Source organism: Rhea pennata, chromosome 7 (assembly GCF_028389875.1).
Source record: "Rhea pennata isolate bPtePen1 chromosome 7, bPtePen1.pri, whole genome shotgun sequence".
NCBI classification, from domain to species: domain Eukaryota; kingdom Metazoa; phylum Chordata; class Aves; order Rheiformes; family Rheidae; genus Rhea; species Rhea pennata.
The window spans coordinates 3,375,542-3,395,214 of record NC_084669.1 but is presented as its reverse complement, the minus strand read 5'-3'; the positions used below and the strand labels follow the sequence as shown (position 1 = coordinate 3,395,214).

The following is a 19,673-nucleotide window of genomic DNA, read 5'->3' as shown; positions in this document are numbered from 1 at the left end:
TATCCAGCCTCAATCCTGGGTGCACGTTCTGTTCTCAGAGCGCCTTTAATAATGCAGCGTCGAGGCAGACAACTGGTCACATAGCTTTAACATCCCTCACTGAAGCAGTAGCTCATGAAGCCACTATCCCATTAGAAAACGGACTCAGCTTCTTGGATTGCTTCCTGAGACGACGGTATACTTCCTTATAAAATTCTCTTCTTGTCACAAGCTTCAAGACCTTCTTTGACTTAGTCGATAGCCCAGCTAGTCCACACAACTACTCCTCTCTTCACCTGATTTATGAGGATAGCTACATATTTCAGGGGTCAAGGCAATGAGTAGGTAATGTGGAGTGTGCCAGTCTGGACATTGGCTTCTCAGCAAGAAAAAAAAAAGTGTGTTCTAGGAGCAGTACTAATTTTTTAAATGCATCACCACAGTGATTCCGGTAAAAAGCAAAATGACATCAAGATTGATTCTCCTTAAAAGCCCTTGCTAGGAAAGCACTGAAAAAGCTTGCCGTTGTTTCCATAGCATGCTGCTGTTGAGCATTTAGGCAGATGGCTGCCACAGACACAACGGAAACTCACTGAATGCCTTATCAGCCCATATGCAAAAGTTGGTCTGAGAATTCAGCAAGGTAAATGCCTGTGGCAAGCTGGCTTTTTATAATACATTAGGAGTCCACAAGAGATGATGATCTGGCATTAAAAATATATATGCTGTTGACAGAATTAATGTTTTAAGAGTCTTCCCTTAAAAAGATAGCCCAGTATTTAATGACGGCTTGCCACAGCACACAATCCAGATCAGCACAAAAAAGAGTGTAGTATACAAGTTCAGGAAAAAAAAGGTTTTGCACACACAAATGAAGTGGCTAGAAACAGTGCAGACACTATTAAAGATGTCTATTGATCTGGCCCTAAAATAACTGTTACAGTTTGATATTTTTTTTAATTGCTTACACGAAACCCAAGTGTCTTAATGTTTAACGATACCAAATTATTTGTTCTGCATCCTTGCTTACTAGCATGCAGTTGAAAATATGGAATTCTGCCCACCCCACACAAATAAGAGATGTTTCTATCAGTTCACCTGGCAATCTTCACAGCAAAGTCCATGCGCACATACTGCTCCTGGCTTCAAAGTGCAGGTAGTTGCATTACAGCACTGGTTGGTACATTCCTAGATAGAGGACAGATTCAAAGCAGAAAACATTCAGTCACACTGAGCTGTAAATCAAGAAAGGCTGTCCTTCTCAAAGAGGTGCTATAGCTCTGCCAAGAAAAGCTATGCAGGAATTATTGAATTATGCATGAAATTCTACAGCTTGATCCAAGTAGTCTTGTCTGTTGTTAGAATCTACAGCTATAACAATTGTAGTAAAACCAGAGAAGCCATTGAGGAATGCCAAGCTATAGATCTAGTCCCAGTAGATTGATTGCAATCCTGATTGTCATAAATTATTATGCTGTTCTAGTTCCACAAGAATCAATGGAATGACACCAATTAAAATTCTAGAAATCAACTTCAAATTCTCAGCATCAAATTCTGCCCAGAGCTGGTAGGTATGAGGAATCCCACAGAAATCAGGGAGAAAATCACGGTATGATTAAAAAAAAAAGTCTAAATTTTGAAGAAATTTTTGATATTATAAAAAAGTATAAAGCTAAGTAGAAGTAGTATCTTATTTTTAGATTAAATGCTAAGAAAGTATTCTAATCAAAATAAAAAACACAATGCACTGAAGGAACAAGCTCCACCACCTTCAGCTGACTTAACCCAGCTGGGGATCTAGACCCTGGGCTACAGAGTTATTCAACATCACCGCTATGGCTCTCTCTTTTGTGATAGTTGCTTGCCAAAATTCTGTATTGCAGGGAGATGGGTGGCTACTGCAAAAAAAGAAGTGTTGACACCATCCAGTATAACTGAAATCCACAAGCTGTAATCTTTTATCAGGATATTTCAGTAACAGAGCTTTGAGAAAAGTATAAATTGCATTATCACTAACTGATACATCCCAGTTTCATAATTCTGGGTTAGATGGTGGCACACGTGTGGTTTTACAAACTTTATTCTCAGTAGGATGAGCAAGTAAGAAGTTTCAGAAAATAATGGATTTGATTTTCCAGGATTTTGTTCACAAGTTGCAAGTTAAATGAGCCGCACTGGAAACTCAGTTCTCTAACAAAAATAGCAGCAAATAAATTTGCTCTTCAGCAGTGTTAAGTCAGTTTGACTTAACAGGAGATCACTAATACTATACTGAATACAGGAAAAATAAGTGGGTTAGAATGAGGTTCACAGCCTCTTGTTACTTTACTGGCTTTTTTTAAAGCTTTCCAACTGGAAGATGAGGCTACCTGATTATACCGCTGCACTTGCAAATGACGAGCAAAATGACTCTCAGCATTTCACTGTTTTCTTAAATAATATCTGCCTGTATACACAAAGCCACATCTATGCTTGCTCTGAAGCAGCAGAATGACTTACAGAGGTAAGTCTACCTATTTTTGGTCATGCTGGAAGGCAGCAGGCTACTCAAATATTTCTGTGCGGCTCCTGTTTAAAAAATAACATTCCTCTGCACAAAAGCACATTTTACACATTTGCCTCAATAGCACTCTGGGAAAAGCAGAATAGGGGAGGGCAATGTCAGTCCAATAACAGTACTTCCGAAAGTCATCTGCTATATGCCATCATCTGGCCACGTACAAAACAGCAACAGAACTTCCACAGACAAGTCGAGATAAAGACACATATCTCTGATCTCTGTCACTGTCATCTTGCAAAACACACTTACTGCGACGCTTTTGCAGTTTCCCCTCGGATCTATGCGCACTTCTAGCACCCGTGGCAAGGAACTCAAAACTCATCTACACAATCTGGGGAACACTCTCCTCCTGCTAGATGGAAAACGCTACCTTTGGCTAGCTTCACTTGCACAGTTCTTGTGGGGACAATCACTCTGCAGTCTCTCTTTCCCCGAGTCACTCATGATTTTATCACCTTCCGTCACATATTCCTTCATCTCCTTCTTTTCCAGGCAGAGCTCTTCCAAAATGTTGATCATCCTTATTGCTTTTCTTTCAAACTTTTTCATTCTACTTTATCTTTCTTGAGACCAGAAAGGGTTTGGAATAAAAGGGTTAGGAATAAACTGTACACAGTTTCAGACACAGCTCACTGCAGATCTTCGGTGGCCTATTGGTGCTCTATTTATTTTTCCTGTGTCTTCCCTGGTAATTTCTAACAGCTTATTTACCTTTTAGACAACTCTTGAGCACTGAGCTGACATTTTCATGAGACTATTTATTACAATATGAAGTCTTGTTCCTCTATAGTCAGAGTCAGCTCAGAGTCCATCACGCTATATGCAGTTGGGTTGTGCTGAACTCTACACACTGAATTTCATTTGTCATCTTAATGTCTAGTCAAGCTTTCTCATAAGGTTCTTCTGCAGTTCTTCACAGTCAGCTTTCATCTCTACAATCCTATGTATCAGCAAATTCAAGACTATTCCTCTTCCCGGGTTATTTATGAATATATTGAATAGTGTGATCTCCAGCATACATCTCCCAGAAGCATCACTGCCGATCTCCTTCCACTGTGCAAATTGATCACTTATACTTGCCATGTATTTCCTACCTTTTAACACCATTTTTGATCATGCAAGAATATTCTCTCATTGCACAGCTGCTTAGTTTCTTAAAACAGCTTTGGTGAAGGATGTTGGTCTAAAGACCCTTTGAACTCCACACAGGCTGTAATAACTGGATCGTCCCTTTCCATCTGCTTGTTAAGTCCTTCAGAGAACTGCAGTATGTTTATAAGACAGAGATTCCTGTCACAAGAGTTACGCTGACTCTTCTCTGGCATATCACAGCTATTCAGACAGCTAGCTTTTTATTACATTTGCTAGTAATTTGTTTGGGACTGACCTCTGATTTACCAGTTTGTAGTTCTCTGATGTCCTTGCAGCCACTTATAAAATTTGTCACATTTGTCACATTTCAGTCCTCAGGAACCAAGGGAAGTTTGTAGACCATGATTAGAAGGTCAGCTGCTCCATCTCTGAATTCTTTACAGGCCTTGGGTGAATTCAGATGGCTATTGCCAGTTTATCCACGTTTGTCTCATGCATCTTCCATCACTTAAATTTAGACTGATCTTCTTACGAATCCTCCGAAGAAAGTATTCTGTTGTGGAAACCTCCCCCAGTTCTTCCACAGTAATTCTGAAGCAAAACTTACACCTTTTCTCCCCTGACTATGACCCTCTCTTCCCTGAATGCTCCCATGTAACCCTCATGACCCTTCTGTAGGTCCTACAGAATCTCTCTCAGATTTCTTGTTCCTAAATGCATTCCCAAAGCTGTAGTTAATCATCTATGACCTTTTTTGCCTTCTACTGCTTTTTTTTTGTATGTAATTTACATCAACCCTCCTTCTAGAGACACTGTAGCACTTTAAACATTTTTGGCAATCTAACACAAAATAAGCCTGGAGCTTGACTAGTAAAACCATTTCTGGCCAGGACTTAATCTCTTGGCCTGGCAGTGGGCATGCAAGCATCCATTATATTCAAAAAGGTGACCGGAGCATCTATGGATGGAGATGGCTATACAGTCCCTACTGCATTAGTGTTAACAGGGGTGTCGGAAGGATGGAGAGCATGCTACAGTCACAAGTCCCTTAGGAATCCTTTGCTGCCTTACTGCTAAGGAATGTTGCTAAGCACATGTTGCAACATGAGGCTAATATTTTAGTTAAAAGACACAGTAAATCTGTGGTTTGCTTAGTAAGTAGTACAAATGCTTCTGAAATCCCTCATCACATTCCTGAGGGTAAACAGTTTCTTGACTAAAGGAGAAATATTCCTAGCAACCATCTACATCGACATATTCAAACTGATATTTAATTCCGATCAGCAATAAAAACAACCAGCATATGTAGGCTTATTGTACCACTTCCCACGTCATAAAATACTGAATCAGAACTGACATATCTCACCTCTTCTAAGTGACCGTGCAATGAATTATTAACTGATCAAATGGGTTTTCTGGTACCACTCAGATTACAGCAGTAGATTCCAAATTATTTTAATTGGGCTCAAGGTGTAGTTTTCCATGATAATCAAAAAAAGAAAAACATAGAAAGAGGCAAATCTAGTCACTGCTTGGGAATGTTAAGTAGCCTCGACCGGAAAAGGTATAGCTAACATTCAAAAGTGAAAATGAGAAAGATAACTAGGTTAGAAAGACATTTGCTGGCTGCTTGCATTCTACTGACTTTAAAGAAGAAGATAAGCCTGCTTTCTCCAACCTTGTTACCCTGAAGAGTGAGTGAACTGTCAGGAAATCCTCATGGCTTGTATAAATCCAATATACTGTATAGACAGAATACAGCAATTTCTGTTTTAACTGCCTCGATCTGTTTTGTCTGCAGAACCATATTTATCAGAGGAAGCAAATCCCTCATCTGCTAATATATGTAATTCAGATAATCTCAGAGAAGCTCAATATAGCCAGTGAACATGGAATCCAAAGGGATAAGGATGTCTGTTCAGATATTATTTGATTCCTAGGCTTTGCCTATCTCCTTCTGATCTGAGCAGTTCTCTAACACTTTCACTAAACTAAATGGACTGATCTTTGAAGTAGTCTTAATCTTTTTGGGAGGCAGTGAAAGCTTTTTCTGCTGAAAGGTAATTGGCTAGCAGTAAAGAAAAATCTCATAGTAAAAGAGGGAAAGCTACTGTACCTGAAAACTGAAGCAGGCTGCAAGGAAAAAAAAATACCTAAGCAATATTAATTCAGCATCTTCTCAAAGTTGGAAACAAATCTTCAGTTAATGTGTGGTATCTTGAGAAATTTGAGTAATTTTAACAAATTTGTTTTGGTTTTGGACTACTAGCAAGTACCCAAATTAATTTCTATGTTGTGAATCTTGTCAGGACCAGGCAAATTGAGCATATTCTTAACTAAAGCTCAACTTTAGCAACTCATAATGCAAGTTAAGCAGAGATTCCTCCATTTTGGGGGACTTTAGCTGAGGTTTAGGATGATAAGATAGAAGCAGAGAAGGGAAAATTGTGTTTTGCACCAAATAGCCTTAAACATGCCAAACCAAGTCTGATTCTTTTTCTTTTCCCGTTGAAAATCTGTAGACAAGAGGTGAGTAGCAATTCTCAAGAAAAGCATCTTACGTCAGGTTCCCCACAGTCACATTCCTCTCCGTCTTCCACATAGCCATTCCCACACTTCTGTCCACCAAATGACTCCTTGACTTCAGGCAAGTTAAATAGACACATTCCCACTCCTTTTTCCAGGCTGTTTTCCAGGTCCTTTCTACTGCAGCTACTGAATACCATGGGAAATGGATAGCTAGAAGAAAAATACATATATATAAAAAAAGATGAAGTATCATCAGATGAAAACTCCTCTCTCCTGCCAGGCTGGTGACCTTTTAGACCACCTGTGCACAAACAAGAAGGGTGGGTTAATTTTTTCAATCCTTTAACATATGATTGAGATTTAGCAATTTACTGTGAAATTGTGCCAGAAACATTTATAGTAATTCCTGACTATGAGTAAGGGAATTTCCATCATTTGCACTTAAATTTGTGGCTGCTGTTCAGGATGGGAACTGTTCACACATAGAATTACACATGCAAAAATGGCAGAAGTGGTTAGAAAGCAATTCTGATCATGATCCTAAAGAAATATTGGCATTGTATAGAGGTTTCTGGCATTTACAAGACTGCAAAACATTCTAAGTTGCCTTGGCAAATTTAGCCTCAAATGGCAAATTCATTCATCTTGCTCTACAGCATGACAAACGTTCTGCTCATTTTAGCAGGGGAGAGAGGGGAGAAAAATACCAAGTTACTCGATAAGAGTTTGTTTCTGCATTTTATCAAAGCTGAACTTGAGAACTGCATGATTAAAGTAAATACAGTTCTTATTTTAAGTCATGGCAACTCTAAAGACACTATTGAAAGTATACCCATATTTTGAATTCACACTACTGAGAGCAGCATACAGCCCTCCTCTGCAGGTCCATCTCTGATTTCTTCCAGGAAACACACAGACAACGTTAGCAAAATAATCCAGTGTGGTACCAATGTTTCCAGATAATCTGTGTTTTTCTTCTGGAGGATTTCATTCCAGGCTCTGTAATGAAGCTTTGCCCTTTGATTCAAAGATAGAAGATAAAGTGGCACTTGGATCTGGCCATTAGTATCATTCTAGAGATGGCCGTGCCCTCTCTGCAGTGAGATGTGCACATGATTACATTTGATCTGGATCACAATCAAGTGGTAAAATAACATTCAAGCTGCCTTATTTCCCCTAAGACCTAGGTCCTTACTCATTGCTGATCGCAGCCAAGAAGTAATTCAACATAATGGCAGCACAGGGAGTCATCCTGATAGTATCCGGACTTTATTCACTAAATGCTTTGCAACAGTCACGTATTATTAAGAACAGGGCATAATCTTTATAGACAAACAGGATAATAGATGGAAACTATAGATGGAAGTTCTGTACTGCTGTTATTTCTAATATTCTAAAATAAAATGCTTTCTTTGTAGATGATGATGCCTACAGATATCAGAAATGAAAAATTTCTATTAAAAAAAAAAGTGTTTGACGATACTTGATGTAACAGAAGTTTACATTCCTATCCTGATTTAGGGGAGTTAAATAGGATCTTGCAGAAAGGTTAGGGGCATCTTACAGAACAGAGTTAATTTTGTGCCTACTTAAAATTACTTTTTTTACAGATTCTTCCGCATTACAACAGCTAACTCATTGGTAAAGGACATAAATGTGACTATGAAGAAGAAAAATTTCATCTATCACTATAGGACTTAACTAGTTAAGCTAAACAGCTCTGTGGTTCACTGACATGTAACTTCAGAAAGTTAGTAGGCATCTTCACTTAAGAAGCTGGTATCTGGTAAATGTCAATGTTTAGGCATAATGATAGTCTAAGATAAATCTCAGAAGAGGAAGAGGTAGGAGTCAGGCTGCTAGTAGCAGCTCTGGGCTCCAAGGGAAACAGGGAAGGTACTGAGGAGGACAACACAGAAAATAAAGGTAGTTGGGAAACTTTCTACTGACCTTTTTATATTGAGTAACTGGAGGTGGTCTTAACAGGGTGTCACAAACAGAGGACTACTGTCCCCTCTTCTTTTGATTGGCAAAAGGACACAAAGCTTTGTGTATGTGACTATGAACAAGTAGTTGGATGTACTACTACCAAATACCAGCAAAAACTCAAGAATCACAGATGTCTGACTGCTAAATCCTGCTCAAAATACATGACCGCTTGATCAGATACGATCCTCATATCAAACTGTGAGTAAATGAATGCTGCCTCATCCAAGCAAGATCCCTCACTTCAGTGACATGGATTTACTTTGATATCCACTAAGATGAACATGGGGAGACATACATAACTTCCCTCCTCTGAAACTGATTCAGGAATACACATAATGCATTTTTCCCTGCGCCGGATGTCTCCGCCACACACAGGTCATCAAAACAGCTCGCTAGTCAAAACAACCAGTAATTTAGCGCTGTTCCTTTGTATCCATGAATGCTCACAATCATGCGCAAGAATGTGAGATGTGCATGTCCATCACAGGGAGAACAGAATCCTCACTCTCTACGAGGGCTCAAATAATGTCACTGTTAATGAATGAGGCTTCTGTTTCCCCTGAAAGGAACTTCAAGCTGTTTCCTATTTTGAAGCAAGACATCCATTCATCTTCTGGCTTTTCCTGCTCTTGACGCTGATTTCCTCAACTGACATCAGTGCAGCACATGTCATTTTATGAAACTTTCTGAAAATATTTTTTCCTTTATCAAATAATGTCGAAATAAAGTAACACAAGCACTGAGATGAACTCAACAATCGGAAACAGAGAGCAACCGGAGGGTGACTACACTCATGCAAGAGAAGGTCCCACAGCAATTGATATCAGTTGCTATTTCTATTGAAAACTTCACTGATCTTTAATACAATCATTCTTCATTTCTTTGACAAAAACAGACAAAAAAATCCCATGTAACAGCTATAGGATTTGATCACTGTGATTTTAGACTACATTTTGTCTGGTTTTGTAATTTTTAAGCTGTTTCATCAGAAGCATGAAATCCCTGACAGATGGGAAGGGAAGCTGTAACTATCAGATGTTAGTAGCATTAGACATGTTGTTTAAGAGAATCTGGAGCTTGTGAAAAACACCAGAGTAGCAGTTACGTAAAGGAACTCTGAACAAATGCAGCAAGCTTCCCCGCACTGTCCTGCTGCGAGGCTTCAAACCTCACCTGGGGACTACTTTTTGGTGGGTAAAGGGCATCCAGCTTCCAGAGCAAAGTCAATCCTTGATCTGTCTCTGAGATTTCAATAACGTTACTAGACGGAGATCTTGGGTGTTCTGCGGTGGCCCTGGCACTTATCCAACTGGAATAACCTTCTACTACTCTCTTCCACAGGGCATTCAAGACTCTTCCAGAGGTAACAATTTCTTTAGCAATCAGCCTGTTCCACTACTCTTCACTCTGGTTAGCTCCTTTTACAGATCCTTATTCTTATTGCAGAATGGACAGAAAGAAAACTTTAGCACCAGCTTAGCCCAGTCCTGACTAGTATGCACATTTTCTACATCCCTGGAATCTGTAAATTTAATGTACAACAGATCACTTTACTGAACCATTTGTGGTTCAGACAGGACTCAGATCATGTCTGCTACTACTTATCGTCTTCAGTGGGTTTACAACAAGGAAAATAATTTCAGAGTCTTTCTACCTCTTTTGAATCAACAAATCAACAGCATTTTTCAGTGTATCCTTGGTACTTAAAGGATGTGCATAATCTCAAGCAAAGCAAATATCCTGCTTCCCACAAGAAGCAAACTGGCTTTGTCTGCTTCTACAAATAAGAGATTCACAGTAGTAAGATGATGCCTGGTAATTGATTCCTTTAGAAACAGAGTCTGGTTTTGTCCCATTCATTTATATTTCAAGCACTGAAGCCATTCAAATGCCGGTTTCCTCTATCTACTTTTACATTTAGCTTGTATTAGATGGCTCCTTTCATTAACTAAGTCAAGTGGCATCCTCAAGGGACATGTCAAGCCCCTTTAAAAGAAAGAGAATTCATTGTCTGTACTGGTGCTGCATTGCCCAGCACAGTCTATTTTTCTGCATGAACTGTGAAAGTTCTCCACCATCTCCATTTCAGAGGTATTTTCTCTACTAATGGGCTGAAGAGCAGGGTGTAAAAACACAGAAAAAGATAGAATCTCTGCTGCAGAAAATTATGGTCTAAAGAGACGAGAGAACCAAAGCATTCAGGAGAAGCAGACGGTGCAGGGTGATACAGCAGACCAGCTAGGGAACGCCGAGCAGTCCTGCCTGAGGCTGCTGTGTAATCTGTCTGGCACTGCTGGCTCTCCCATTGCTCCAGGTGGGGAATGCCTGGAGGGCACTGACCAGGGATGCAGGAGATTGTAGCTTCATCCCAAAACTTGCTGTGATATCTTGAGCAAGTCACTTCAGAAAAACAAGGGAGTTTCTTTTCAAGCTACTAGGTATCTATCTACATCTTTAGGTGCCTAAGCATTTAGTACCTCAGGTTTACCTCCTCCATGTGCCTCAGGTTCCTTTCCCATATAGCACAGGTCTCCCTTTGCGAAATAGTTTGCTCTTTCTCAAGAAGCACCACTGAGGCAGTATCCCCATGAAGGCTCCTGGCAATTCACCAAATACTGCACAGGAGGATGAACCCTAGGTTCACAATATCTTGAAAACAAACATTTGATTGTCAGAACCATCACTATCAAACCTCAGATTTTTCTCTTTTCCAAGAGCTGCAGAATGCATATAAAGTATATGCTTTCTTCTCTCTAAAAGATTAGTATATGCACACACACATTATATGTCCATATACATTATATGTCTATTTATAGGGTTCATTTATTCCAGTTCATATAGCAACCTGATTATTCAGTATTATAGCAATGTTTATACAGAGCCTTTTACCCAAGGCTCTGAAGTGTTTTACAATTATTCACTCAATTAAAATGCATGACAGCCCCTAAGAGCTCTTTTAAGTACCACCATGCCTTTCTCCCTGAGGTAATAAGATAATTGGAGATTATATTAATTTTAAAAAGGCATTTTGATTTTCTGGAGTATTCGTATTGAAATAACTGCTGACTATCTAATTTACAAAGGTGCAGAAAACTGGAACCTGTTTTTGTCCAGAACGCTTGAAAAAATGAAGCCTGAAAGGCCACATCTGAAAATAGCTCAGACCTCAGCACCGCATTTTAAGAGAACGAAGATGCTCCAAGCTGTCTATTCATTTTAGCCAATGAAACTTCAATGCAAAAATTTCAGTTGTATTTGAAGAAGGGAAAAGAAACTAGGATTCTCCTTTCTTTTTCAGAATGCTTCCTTAAGCACACTATAGCCATCCTTGCTTTTACTTACTTATTCTCCCTAGTCTCATAAATCCTGTATTTTTGGCTGTACAGTGACCAACAGAAGAGAGTGAATCAGGTCCTTTTTTTTGGAGGCAGAAGATGTGAGTTTGAGTTCTCCCTTGTTCAGACCCTACAGACTGACTCACACATGAACCAAAAAAAAAAAAATTCTTTTCCTACAAAACTGGAGTTAGACTTGCTTTTGTTAATTCCAGTATAAGCGACTGTCCTGTGGAAAAATGTCAGTTAGCAGCAATGACAGTAACATAACTTAGTCTAGAAGGTAGAAGCTCAAGTGAAATGAATGCTTCTAGACCCAACAAGGTGTCGATTTCAAGGAGCTATGACAATTTATCTGCCTCACTGACATCATTCCGTCTCACTAAAAAGCAATCTCTTTGGTTTTAACCTTGTGAACATTATTACTGCTTTCCATATTTTCAAAACAATCTCTTTTTATGGTCTCAAAAGAGATACGAGCTTTGTAGAAGTAAACTGCACTTGCTATTCGATGACATTTTTAGACATTTCAGCTGTTCTATACAATATCTTATGTTAATGAATTCATTAAGCATAGAGAACCTCACAGACATTAGATATCAAACAGGAGATAAAATCTGGCTTTCTTTGATATTTAAATAGGTGTTAAAATACTACAGACCTCTTAGCATATAAAGTTATGTCATTACACATTTTTCCATATGTGTCATGTTTTAATAGCAGTTGTTTAAAATTAGACAAGCATCATAGTATGGAAGGGGTTGTGATCCATTACCTAAATGATGGCTTCATTTGAAAGTACTTTTGAGAGAGAGAAAGGCATGCACACACAATTTTAAAGTAGAGCCCACAAACAGAATGAGGTAAGGGGAGATCCTAAAACAAGCCAGTGGAGGACTCCACTCAGCTGCGGATTCCTTTGCACCCAAATCTGCCCGTGGCAAACATCCAGGACAATCAGGAGGACAGGACAACTGAAGGTCTCCTTGGGCTCCTGAAAGATGCACAGACCCTCGCAGGCCAAACACAGGCGACACACAAAGTGCTCTGTATAGGTCACCAGTCTCAGGATGACAGGGCACATCTTTTTTTAGTAGTTCTGAAAGGATTTAGCTCAAAATGTTGAGTTTTTTCTATTATACAGTATGAAATGGGAACTTTGCTTCAAAAGGAACTAGATGTCTGACAACTCGTACTTATTTTTCTAGCCTATTTTTCACTCTCTTGCTCCCCTTTTATAGTTTTAATCCCTAGAGCATCAATAAAGTAGAGCACGGAATTGGGCCATGTAGTTATACGTGACATCAAAGCTCTTGCTGTCTGAGTTCATGGTCAGTGATTTAAAAACAAGCCCAGATTTTGCCTATAGCTTTTGGCATGTTCTTTACAAGGTAGTTTTTACACTTCCAATAAATAACTCTGAATGTCACACTAGTGATTAATTTAATTGATGTGTAGCAGCAATGGCTTGTTGTGCTACAACAGAATTTCCAAAATTATTGAAAAGAAAGTCTTTCCAAGTAAATGCTTAAACTTCACAAACAAATGCCTTAGGTTTGTTTTAATTTCGCCCTGGGGATAGTGCAAATACCCAGAATGCCTTCAAGTAACATTACTTCAGGTGCCTAGACTGGATTGTCATAGCTGAGATCTGACCTCTCCCATTAAACTGAAGGTAAGAATTTAACTACTAGAAATATTCAAAAAGGCAGATTTATAATATTGAATGTGGGACTTCAGGGCAGAAAGCAATGATGAAACAAATGGTTGGATGGTTCTGAAAAAATTTACTTTCTGCAAAGGAACAACATGTAATGGCTTTATGCAGTATATGCTGTCATGGTTTGATATTTCTGCAGTCACAAAACTGCCAAATAAAACATTATTAGCAGTTATTTTTACTTTGACAAATGTACAGTCAGAGAAGTTTTTTCTTGTTGAGAGGTCTATTGTGACTTTCATTTCTGTGTTCTGGGGGTGAAGCAATACCAAACCAATTTATCAATCTTGACAGTATTCTAACTGTACGCTGGAGTTATCTGCATTGCAAAATGTTCTATGGGAATTGTACTCAGACAACTGTTTTTCCTGTTGGAAACCAGGCAGCCAAGGAAAGTAGCTACAATCACTTCCAATTCGCCTCTGGCTCATCTTTTGCTCTGTTTCCTTTTAGACCACTACCTCATTAATAAAAATTTGCTGGATTGCTGAGAGTTTAGGTTTGGAAGCAACTACTTAGAATTTGAGGTTAATCCAATGCTGACTACAGTAACAGTAAAAAAGCAACAAACAGCAGCGAGAGGGATGCAAAGGCCAGGTCAGGTTTGGTTCTAGGCTAAAGACAACCAGGGCAGCCGTCAGACTGTGCCTGCCAGCAACTGCCAGTGCTGAAGGAAATCGTAGATAAGAAGTCCAACCAGAACGCTCTGTGTTTAAATTTGTCACACAAAACGTAACATCCTCAGCAAGCGATAACCAAATAAAGATAAATGGTCCATCTCGCCGCTCAAAATACCTCGCTGAAGGTCAGCTTCCTACCAATTTCTGGTTAGATAAAAGGCACTGTCTGACCTGGCTTGAAATGCCAGGACAGTATTGCATCAGAACGACGCTTCCTTTAGTTCCCAACGGGATTCTACAATCAGCTTTTGTTACAGTTACATTCTGATTTTCTCCTCTGAGAAACCTTGGGATTGTTTTTAAGTAGATCAGGAGCAGAACAGGCTTTTGAGAGGGCTTTATAGACTTTATAGACAGGAAGATCACTTTGTGGAGACCAGATCTCAGGTGAGGCAGCAAAATACTTTTCAAAAAATAAAACAAAACAAACAAAAGGGAATATCAAATCCAAATGATTACACAGAAAAATCAACTCATGATACTTATTTATGGACATTTCACGCTTTCACCAGCACGAGCTCCTGCCCTGTTTGTGTGTATCCTGTAACACAACTCACAGTACACTCTACCTTACAGAAAGAAAGAAGCATACACAGTTATTCCAAACATGATGTCATCATTAGTGTGACCAGCTTGATTTAAAGACTGGAAAGGAACATCATGATTATACAGCCTGATCTTTCTCTAACACAAGCCACAGAATTTCATCTGGTAACTTCAAGCCTGTAACTTCTTGCTGGGTCACAAAAAGACAGTCATAAACTATGTAATGAGCACATGGGTCAGACCAAATGAAAGACTGATTTGTTCTGCACTCAGCCGCAACACTTTGAGAACTGGGCAGGGCCACCACCTGGAGGCCCATACTACAGGTATTTATTTGGCCTCAGAGGGATTTGGCACTGCGATGAGCCAGTAGGTCAGGTGAGCGGACCAAAAGTCAGCACTATAATGGGAGAAGGCTCAGAGGAGGGCAGGAGCCCCAGGAGGAGGAAGCTTTGCTACTCAGGAGAGATTTGGGAAGCTGCTCTCTGAACACAGCAGATGAAGAAGCTGTCCACTGTGAGGAGCAGTTGCAGAAGCACTAAGAAGCAGCAGCTTATGGAAATACCAGCCTGCAAGACCTGAGGTCTGCAGGAAAACAGCTAGCCCTGCAAAAACTGGAAAGGATATATAGCTCAGGGACAGGCTCAGATTGATTTAACTTAATGTCTGTACTACCTGGTCTTTTAGTAAATCAGGACTCCAAGGCAGGAGTATCTGATTTGCAAGCAGAATAGCTCATTTTTTTTTCTTCTTTTAGAAGATCCAGAAGAAAAACAACTAAGGCATTAACGTGCCAGAAATCAGACCACATTCCCACAGCATTCCTGCCTTCCTGGTGGGTGTTGATACAGTGTATGCTTCAAGATAAGCACTGAGGAATAAGAGTTTTTTCCCCATGCCATTTAAATTATTTCAGACATATGGAGGTGGAATTCTGTCAAAAAATTCCTAAATATAGAGTAAGAAATGTATCATTTATTCTAGCTTCTCTTTCCTTCTTCACACAGCTTGGACAAAGAAAATAAGCCAATTAGTATCAACACTGCATGTAATCTTTATTTCAAGCTATGAAGAAAGAATGGATCCAGCCAAGATCTGTCTCTTTGGGGTCCTTATAGGCAAATAAAAACTTTCACTCACAGGAATGACAGGCTCCTCACAAATCTAAAGAAATCCATAGGTATCCTCATTAAAAATCCTGGCCTTATTGAAGTCAATGGGAGCTTTCCTATTGACTTCAATGGAACCTGGATTTCACATCTAATGTGCTTCTGTTGCCAGGAAAATGGCAATGACGAACACAATTTCCATGCTACGTTAAAAGAAGCTAGAAAGGCTCCCTAGGACACCAAAGTTATTTCCCCTCTTTATTTTCAGTGACTTTACAGAAAAATAGATGGTTGCTTATCTTCATCTCAGCACCATGGCTGTGCCATATAGTTTTAAATAGCTGAAATGGAATCGACTTGCATTTCTGCCATGAGAATCCTGCAGTAAAGGCGTACGGGGCTGTATAATACACTATGACACCAGGAAACCAGAAGACTCACTTCGCAAGGATCTGTTGTTGGAGTAAAATGTACATCTATCCTCTCAGAATTTTAAACATTTTGCACATCTATCCTAGACACAAAAGACTCTGTGATTCCCATGACAACTGTGGCAAATGCAGCTGTAGGCATCATTTAATTACAATGATTCAGACTTCCAAGTCAGCATCAGTTCCTTAAATGCTTCAGGGCATACAACACATGTCCAGAAAGAAGCATTCATGTGACCTTAAGAATATGCCCTTTAAGGTATGCTTCCATTTATACACTAGGAACTTGGAATTTATTAGCACCAATTAAAAATGGACACTGTGTGCTTAATTCTCCATGCACTGCATCACAGATTTTTCCCTGCAGGTTGAAATGTTTTTTTGATGAAATAGAAAGCTAAGACAAAGGGAAATGTCCTTATATGATTTGTTCTCATGGGTCAGAGCAATGGCAATACTGCAGGAGAAAAATGTCCCTTACAGAGCTATATTTTGTATGGCTATTACACTGAGAAGACAAAACGCAGTTGGACTCTCACATACCAGCATCCAAGCCAGTAGAACTGTACTCATTGTGGATACATTATATAGTAGAACACATGACTTGTCCTTAAGTATCTGCTGTAAATAATCAAGACAGGAATAAAATGTGTTTTCATTTGAGAATTAACCTCTCTCCTTGTCAGCTTCACTTACAGAAAATGCATGCCATAAATCTGTATCAGTTCTCCTCTAGAATACACCAAAAAACCAAAATACTTTCACTTCTAACATACATCTATTGAAATGTAAAAGACTAAAGTAAAATAAAAACCAGAAAAGTGATCCAGTCCTGCAAAGTCTGGGAAACGTGCAGCTTACTTTAACCAATGCTACTAACACTTGAATGCTGATCTTACTTCCTAAAACAATTAAATATATCTGTAATGTATAGAAATTATTAATAAAAAGAGATGCCAGATGCCCTACAGACATGGGGCATCTTGGAGTTAACTGACAGACTGACATAATTCTATATTCTTGTGGCTGTTTCTTACTAAAGGAAGGACCAGAATGCTGTGTGCTAAATTACTAGGGCATAGGGATATGTTGCTTAAGTTTCTTATAAAAGCAGTTGCACTGCTGGCACAACAGACCTAGCTCTGTCACAAGCAATTTATTACATCAGTATATCAAGTTTATTAAAAAAAAAAAACACACACAACAAAGAAGTCTGTCTGTGCAGAGCTCAGCTCAGACTGGTTTGGAAACATAAACAGCTTCAGAGTTTAATTACAAGCTGTTTACATCTTAAAGATAATTTCATTTTCTTCAAATTGTAACAGAGGTAATTCCAGATAGTTCTGCTGACTCCACAGTTTAATGTCTCTGAACTGCCAAACTGAAAAAAGCTACAGAAGATCTGCACAACTGAAAACAAACTGAGAGGGGTCAGGAAACACAGTGCTAACTAATAATGCTTTGATTATCTAATGTTTACCAGCCCTGAAACGATAAGGTACTTTGAAATGTCTAGTAAGAAGAAAGGAGAACCAGTCTGAGTAAATTAAAAAGTCCTTTCCCACACCATATTCCTCCTCTCTATCCCATTCCTAGCACAACCTTTTGACTTTTTTTTTTTTTTTTTAACCTTGTGCAGTGTTCGATAAGTGGTTTTCACTTCAAACTGAGTTCAGTGTCAAAGCCAAGATGCTGATTTCATGGCACATCTGACTGGCTCCTGAAGCCAGCCTGCTGCAAATCTCTGGGGGGTATGTTTTTACAGCCCAGTTCAGTAGACTCCTGAAGTTCAGAACCTGAACAGCCAAAATCAGGCTTTCCCTGTACCCTGCTTCCTTGAGATCCTTTTATTAAAAAAAAAAAAAAAAAAAAAAAGGGGGGGGGGGGAATTGCCCTTGAAACTAATACTTAATAAAGCAAATTATACAAAAGATTTGTAATGTTCTAACTCGTCTTTAATATATTTTAATTATTTAATTATTTAGTTAAATGCTTAGAATGTAGTTAAATATATTTTTATGTCTGTTTAAAGACAAAAGTCAAACAAAAACAGATGACAAAATAACAAGGTTCCCCATAAAAGCCGTTGAGAGTTGACCCTGCTGAGCAGAATTGTTCTCCAAAAAACATCAGCTGTCCATCTATCATGCAAATATCTATCTATAAAATCAGCATTACTATTACTAGCCTTCTTTTGATGTGCAGTCCTAAATCTCATAAATGATAATCGGTGATATGCGAGGGAAGAACAGATCTTCAGCACCATCAAAGGACAAAAATTGCATAATACACTACTGTCAGGGTGCAGTCCCCCCCAACGCTGCCCTTGTTGGATGAAGAAGCTCTTTCTGCCCCAGTCCTGCTATTCACTCACTTCTTCCTTGCATCAGGATAACCATTTATGAGCCTGAATTGCAAAACCAATCACTAAAAAATCCTCATTAAATAAAACTTTTTGTCTCTACAAGTCTTATCCTTAACTGGGATGACTTCTGTGATCTTGACTGTCATGTAGCCACACAAGATGTTGTTCTGATTCACTGGAGAAGAACGCAAACTGCAGCATGGTACAGACAGATTGGGATTCAGACTTCAGACCGATTTCTCTGCCAAAACCAGTATTTCACAGAGCTTGCTGGAGATGTAATTTGATAATTAGAAATTTCTGATGGCTTTCAGACAGAGACCAGGTACACAGGTACATAACTCAGACAACTGTGACCTACCATGTAGTTTACTTTAGCAGAGAGAACAAACACCTAGTCCAAACCGTGACGCTTGCAATGTTTCCAGGTAGAGTATCCAGGATCATCCCTGGGCCTCAGCAGCTTGGGACAGTGGGTGTCCACAGGTTGCTACACTCCTCCAGTTCTAGCCATATGTGAGTGCTAACACTTCTGCTTTTTATTTAAGTTAGGAAAACTAAAACACAAAAATATGACTTTCAACAACATGAAACAACAGGAGGAACTAGGTAACCCGGAGAAATGGAAGAGGCAAATAAATAGCTATTTTGTATATCTAAGTTGCTGATAACATACTTGCTACCACAGAGGGCTGTCAATACAGGGTAGTCAATGAAACCAATTCATCTTCACTAGCAGAAATAGATGCTATAATTCACCCGAACTGAATTATAATGCACTTCTCATTGCCTACTGAAGTTAAAACATGAAAAGAAAGCATCAAAAGTTACCATTTCTTAGTTGCAGGAAAACTGCCCTTCAAAGATAGCTGCTTCTCCCAAATCACACAGAGCTACATTTTCAGAACAGTTTCGCTTTCTCTGAGAACCAGCTTATAACATGCAACAAGGAACAAATGATTCCTAACATAATCCTTGGGTGCTTGGGCAGCTAATGGAATGAAACCATGGACAGGTTTATCACTAGTGGGGCAAATAGGAATGTTCACATTTCAAATATTTTTTGTGCCATCACAGGCTTGTTTGGTGTCACTTTTTAGCTACTCATGAAGAAAACGGGGAGGTTGGACTAGATGATCTCCAGAGGTCCCTTCCAACCTTACTGATTCTATGATTCTATGAAAAGTTATAGACATATAGTAACAGTATTATTTCTAGGGAAAAGACTTTGTGTTTTCACTTAAATAATTCAGCATTAACTGCAACTAATGTTCAGGGCAGAATACCTAATTCTTCCTAGAGAGAATTAAAATGTAGCATGTACTGATGCTCTTTTTC

At 39.1% G+C, this 19,673-nt stretch overlaps 1 protein-coding gene across 1 annotated transcript in view; it reads right to left on the bottom strand.

Annotated features, from left to right (window-relative positions):
• Nucleotides 1-19,673, bottom strand: part of ADAM12 (ADAM metallopeptidase domain 12) — a 188,114-nt gene that overhangs the window by 27,296 nt on the left and 141,145 nt on the right. Inside the window, exons 12-13 of the mRNA XM_062579862.1 lie at nucleotides 6,193-6,370; nucleotides 1,078-1,167 (exon numbers count right to left, since the gene is read on the bottom strand). Of these exons, the coding sequence (XP_062435846.1) occupies nucleotides 1,078-1,167; nucleotides 6,193-6,370 (268 nt within the window). The remainder of the gene's footprint in view (nucleotides 1-1,077; nucleotides 1,168-6,192; nucleotides 6,371-19,673) is intronic.